Raw genomic sequence first — 6,535 nt, 5'->3', positions numbered from 1 at the left:
ACGTGGCAGCCTCGCGCTGACTTAAACCCTGTGTTGCTATAAGAGCATGTCGTTTCTTCTTCATTGTATAATGCATCCGACGCTGTTTAGGCTCCGCGTATACCTCGTCAAGTAGGTCTGCAATCGCCACGATTTCTGGTGGTGACGGAGGCTCAGGTGGGGGCTCCGACCGGTGTGGACTCGAACTCCGAGGTGGTTTCAGCTACACGTACCGCCTCCATTTTACCAAGTGACTGGTGCAGAATAACCACTGCAGTTCAGCTGTACAATGTGGCGTTTTAACTGTTTTGATTGGCTTATTTGGTAGATTTGCAAGTGGCAGCTATGACCTGCGCCCGTTTTACGTTGAATTTTAATGGCAGTTGCATTCTGTCCGTCGGTGTACTGGGAGGGCGCGCAGGTAGGTTTTTGCTCGTCTTGAGCTTGTAGAAATATCCGTCTGCCTTTTGATTGAAGTTCCTTTCCCAAACTTGTCTGATTTGCTACAGATGCTGCTACTAGCTTGAGCAGAACGTTCTGCAGCATCAGTCTCATCGATACGTGCGTCGGCAGTTGGTTCTGGAGGAGAATGGGCATTTGATGGACAATGTGCTGTTGGAGACGTCATTCCCAAAATGACACGACAGGGGGAGAGAGGCGCATCCCAAAGCTCACAAATAACAGTAGAATAACCAACAATAACCAACAGCCATGAAACCCACAGGTTGTGGTGCAAGTTAATTCAAAATTGTAATGGCAAAACTACTTGTTACCATAGAAATTTTATAATAGTAAGATTTTTTTCCAGGACATAATCGCATTTAAGACTGTGCCCAAGTATCATTCTTTGCCTACTTTAAAAATTGGTGAAGTTTCTTATCAGGACACTTTTAGTTGGATACTGGACACATGCTTCATCTCATTACTTGTATTGCTAGCATATAATTAAAATACTTCGTTCATAAGATGCTGCAATATTTGCTGTCAGGTGTGCGTACTTGAACAGTGTACTGGATTTTTACGTGGCGCGAACTTACCGGGCTGTACTGTTTTTCTAATCCAAATTCTAAATAAACTCACCGATTTTCAGTATCCAGTACACTAGTACAATACTGCACCCCGTTCCGCGGGGGATGGACCCTGAAGGATTTACAAATAAATCCAGTGTTAGCATACAAACAATTTGGATTTAGGATCATCACATCCTGAAGTTTATCAAAGGTTCAAGGGCGCTAAAACGGGGTGCAGTACCGTACTGGATTATGGAAATCCCTCGCCGGGAAGAGTCCTTCCGAATCTGTGGTCCGTTTTTGCAAATTCGAATTTGCAAAAACGGACCAGATTCGTACTCACTAAGTACTCAGAACCCGAAACCCATATGGAGAGACTTTGCACCAAAATTAAGATTTGTTCCCGTTACATGTACAAAAGTTTTGTAACGGGAACAAATCTTAATTTTGGTGCAACGTTTGTCCATGCGGGATAATACCGTCATCAATGATCACCGATACGGATTGCTTCTCAACGATGACAGGACATGTATCTGAAGTCCAAACACCTCCAGAGCGAGAGACAGTACAGTACAGCAATAATACATGTAGCTTGAATTCGGCAGCGACTTAAAGATGGTAAAGCTCTTTTGAATTACGATAAAATGTCGTCCCAGAGTTGCTGTACTGCACCAAAATGCGAACAATTGGATGTTTACACCCTTACCTCAGTTTTAATACATAAAGACTATAAGCTTGTTTCGCCAATGCGTCGTGGTAACACTCAACGCGAGAGAGTTAAGATACTATTTTATATAAAATAGGTGTACGAAAATAGCTTACCTTACATGAGCCCCTACGTAAGGCAAAACTAATATTAATAATAACATTGGTCTAGAACCTTCATTTCTATGTTTATACTGTACATGTACCATATGAGCGCTACAAATCTGCTAGCAGTCGTAAAATACGACCAAATGTGGAGCGCATGTTTTTCCTAAAGACAGTTGCTTTCGGATGTGCTGTGAAGTGAATCATGTTCAGTCCAAGTTAACGAAGCCGCCTTTGTCAATCTTCAATTTTCCCGGTAGCCCACAAAGCCCCCCTCCGACTATCTCTAAACAAGCAACATGGCCTCTCCTTTATTCTCCCAATGGTGATCGCAGCCATTCTACACGCTAGCTGTTGTGCTCTCCCGACGACAAAGGATTCTAACCAGCCACGCTAGCGAACGTGGCATCCACTAATATCGACGGAAGGTCGTTGCGTCGTGTGAACAAGGGCGACGAGCTCGAGCAAGAGGAGAGATCTGCATTCAAGAACTTCGGGGAGTTCACGAAGAAGTACGGCAGGAAGATTGGTAAATGAATCGTGAATCGAGCGCACTATCGAGCTAGGGACGAAAAATGAAGTTGGATCTAACCGAGAGGAGCGAGTTCACTGCCCTTTGCGCGCATGTTCTAGTGTCTTAAATTGCAACATCCTGTTCAGCAAAACCTTTCTATCGTTTACTCCTTATTTCTTACCACTACCGCGCACGCCTCGACTATTTCTTCCATACACACTTTGTCGAAGTGCACGTGATGGTCTTGCTCGTCTTGCTCTATATTTGCCACTCTGAAAAACGAGAAGCGAGAAGCTCAACAGCTGGCTCAGACTACGAGAAGGAGAAACGTCGCTACAGTAAAATCTTTCCTACCTGATATGACCCGCGGACGACTCCTCTTTTAATAACAGGTATAGCAGCATATCATGTTACTCAGGTCCTATTCAGTAAAGGTAATTGTAGAGTTAGAAAGTCTGTATAAGGAGCCAATTCTCACGTAGATGAACGAGGTGAGGAAGCAGAAGCATGAAATGCAAATGTACCTTGCTAAGCGTCTCCAGGTCTAACGCGGAGGCACCTATCATCCTGAGAACTGTCTATGTGGATTTAGGTATGTAAGTCTCTCCTGGACTCGTGAATTTGAAACACCAGGTCATTCGACGCTTCTTCAAGTTCAAGCTCCATAAGGAATTTTCATAAAAAGGTACCAATGAGGCGTCTTAAAAATTGTGCACCCTTAATGAGATCGATATATTTTAAGAGTTGCAAAACTTACACATCGATTTTTAAATTCTTTAAAAATAACCGATACGTACAGTAAATACACGTTAAGTACGATTATTACTGGCCGTTGGATTAAAGGGCCTCATGAAAAACACACGCCACGCGTCAAACACTGCATCACGGGCGTTTTCGGGCGGGTTTCCTCACCGACGACTGATACGCCGACGTCCCTTCGACAGAATATCGCTACGCAGCAGGACCGATTCACGGAAACAGACGCCCCAAGCATGACTGACGGTACTTGAGCTATTCTGACCTGCATTTTTGCAAGACGAATTTGCCTCCCAATTCAAGCTCGATTCTTCTCCCGGAGGCGACGATTAAGATGATGACGGCGAACGGGACGTCATATCCGACCCCGGTTCATCTTTCGGAGACGAGGAAAAAGATGACGATGGAGACGGCGACTTCGAGCCTCCGCGGGATTCATGCGACTCGAGCGATACGCTGCAGGAGCTTTTGGACGAGATTGGCGAGAGTTTATTGTTTTGAATTGCAAAGTTTCTTGTAAACGCACACACGTTGCTTTAAACGCTGGTATGGACAGACGATAGAGGTAGCCCACAGAAAAGAAGATGTGTACGACGAATGACTAAATGGTGATTGCATTTTTGATGCAGCTCTCAAGAAAGACTAAAAGACGCGGAAAGGAAGAAAGAGAGGACCGGTCGGGCGAGTAAACCTGATAAGCGTAGGCGACGAGAGCTCAGCGTGGAGAAATATGGCACTGATGACGGGAGCGTGGCGGAGACTGAGTCGTTGCCGCCAGAGCGCGTCGCCTAGGAAAATTCTCGCGTGAGTGTGGTGAATAAGATCCCACCAATGCAGAGGCTTGTTAATTCGTCGTGGACGGAGCTTAGTGGCGAGTTGGAGAAGTATAGCTGTGATAACTATTTGTTAATCAGAGCCCGAGACGCTCGGACCGTGAGAAAACACAGCTCGTAACCCCTTTTTTCCAGTTTTATGAAGCATATACTAACAGGTTTGCTCCACTATCTTTTAGCATCAGTGATCTTCAAATACCTGCAAGAATTGACTACATCTACAAAGTGTTTCAATACACCCACGGATGCCAGCAGAGGTCCCGCGGTAAAGACCAGCGACGTACTCCAAGGCGATATACTGGATGCAATGCCCGGCTCACCGCTGCATCAATGAATATCGCAGTCACGGAGAGTAACTCAACTGTGCTCACCGCTCTCTTGTTTCACTCGTCATCTATTGACCTCTCATTCCATGAGCCAGGTCCTCCCCATGCTCCCTGACAAATCAGTGGTGATAACTGCCTGGTCCACTCATTGCCACACTCGTCGTCGCAGTTAACGCGCATACCCAGGTATATGTGCGCTCGCCCCAAATCCTTCCCGAAGCGTGACGCCAGATCATCGAAGAGCTCGTCAGCCGACACCCGAGCCCAGGATGCCATTCACGTATACGCCCAACACAAGCAAATCGCCGTCCCAGGATCTGAAGTACACACACAGTTCCGCTAAGCTCTGTACGAGACCGATCTCGACCAGTTCCTGGTGAAGTGGTTTTTTACAGCGTCTGCCGGCCTGTTTGAGACCATAGAGCGCCTTGTGGAGCTCCAGTGCAAGCTCGTTCACGCTCGTAATATTCAACGCCTTCGTGATATCCTCCGTGACGATCATTCCATGCGGAATGAGCTTCAGTTCGACCTCCTTGTCGGTCTTGGTGTAAGCATGGCCACATATCCGTGCTTCGCAGGCACGCGGCCCTTTCTGGACAGTACAAAGATTAGCTTTACGCTCGTAATCTCAATGGCGGCAGCGAGCGTGATCCCGTAGTTTATCTCGAGCCCTAGTTTATTACCGCACGCTACCAAGCGTGCTTTCAGTCTCTCTAGCCCTTCTGCATCGCGCTTGGTCTTGTACACCCGTTTTGAGTGTAGTGAACACACATCTTGACGCAATCTCACAATCTTCCTGGCCTGCAGCGGGTCAAGCTTCTCGGCATAGCCTAGAGCCACTTCTCTTCGATGCAACTACTCATGGCCTCTCTATAGCTCATCGGATCTACTTCGACAGCGTTAGTCATAACGTCGCGTCCGACCCCCTCCTGATCTGCGGGCACCTCCGCTTCTCCAGCAGTATCCCGGCCCACCCACCTCGTTACTGATCGCACCCGCGACCACAGCTTCTTCTTGGCCTTTTTGCTGCGCCTCTTCGCGGTCTTCTCGCGACCGCTCGCAGCCCCCGTACTTGCGGTACACCAGACATCGCATCCACGCTGAAGTGCTCCTCCTCAGACTCGGCCGAGTCCTCGCGCGAGTACAAGCACTGAACCTGCTCGCTCTGCGTCTTGTCGAGCGTTTCAATGGTCGTTACGTTTTGCGCCATGGTGACTACCTTGTCCTTAGGCAAGTACACGCAGTAGCCCTCGATCTCTTCACCAACGCCGATAAGCATGCTCTCTTGGGCCGTAAGCGTGAAGTTCTTGTTGCGCGGGTCCTTGTACACCGTATACAGGGACCCGAAGACCACGATTTCACCCAACCGCGGCGGCTTCGTGATCAACACCTTTATCGGGGATGAAGACCCCGGATTCGAGCTCGATGGTGACCTGTTCAATATAGTACTATACTGCATCACACCAAAATCTCAATGGGGGCCCGCACGCAAAATCATGCACTTTGTGCTGCGGGGCTGTCGTAGCTTTAGCGTCAGAGGAAGACGTTCGACTCAAAGCGTCCTTAAAACAAAGCTCCTTATCCCAAGAAGCTTAAGCACCGACTTAAAGCCAGGGCCCAAGCGTTATCAGCGCGGAATAACGCTTCTGCTTCAAAATCAGAAGTGTTTTATTTACTTTTATTGCGGCCTGATAGAGGTCACGGGTTTTAGGCAACGTGGGGCTTGTACGGAGCGAAGGGAAGAGTCACCACTCGCGGAGTAGACCAGAGCGAAGACACTTGAGGGGAAGAAGGAAGATTCCGAAGTGATTGATTTATCGGAGCTTACACTGTCCTCACTACGTGGGTCATCCAATCAATTGGTGCATCCAATCACCAACACTCGTCCAATCATCCTACTCGTCTAATCATCGATAGCGTAATCAGCATACCGTAATCATCGCGGGATCGTGTTGTTTACCGGTCTATGGGTACTTACCGCCATAAACCGGCACCCCTCAATACGGCCAAGCCGCCTAGGGGTAAATGTATCTGTTTAACAATCTTGCATAGTTAAACCTAATCAAATGCATAGCGTGTGGCTTTCCGCCAGCGTACTGATAGACATTGTTAGCTCTCCAACTTATGGGGTATTAGAGAGTATTACGTACTGAGAGTTTGTTAGTTTTTCTCCGAGTACTACGTCCCACACCGTGTAACCCCGTTACACCTTGCCATGTGCATGATCGTGAGATGCATCCTTTCTGCTTTCCCATTGCTCGCTTGATTTCGTGCCCCACTCTTCTGCCTAGCCACACCAGTGCGCTC

At 47.7% G+C, this 6,535-nt stretch overlaps 1 protein-coding gene across 1 annotated transcript; it reads right to left on the bottom strand.

The window, feature by feature from the left end:
• Nucleotides 1-4,475: 4,475 nt before the first annotated feature.
• PITG_20140 (uncharacterized protein) lies at nucleotides 4,476-6,212 on the bottom strand (the record flags this gene model as incomplete). Its single annotated transcript, XM_002895879.1, has 4 exons — nucleotides 4,476-4,820; nucleotides 5,301-5,661; nucleotides 6,109-6,131; nucleotides 6,207-6,212. 4 exons carry the CDS (start codon nucleotides 6,210-6,212, stop codon nucleotides 4,476-4,478), a joined length of 735 nt encoding a protein of 244 aa, XP_002895925.1.
• Nucleotides 6,213-6,535: the final 323 nt, after the last annotated feature.

This window comes from Phytophthora infestans, genomic scaffold (assembly GCF_000142945.1).
Source record: "Phytophthora infestans T30-4 supercont1.124 genomic scaffold, whole genome shotgun sequence".
NCBI classification, from domain to species: Eukaryota; Oomycota; class Peronosporomycetes; order Peronosporales; family Peronosporaceae; genus Phytophthora; species Phytophthora infestans.
This window is presented reverse-complemented; position numbering and strand designations above follow the sequence as displayed.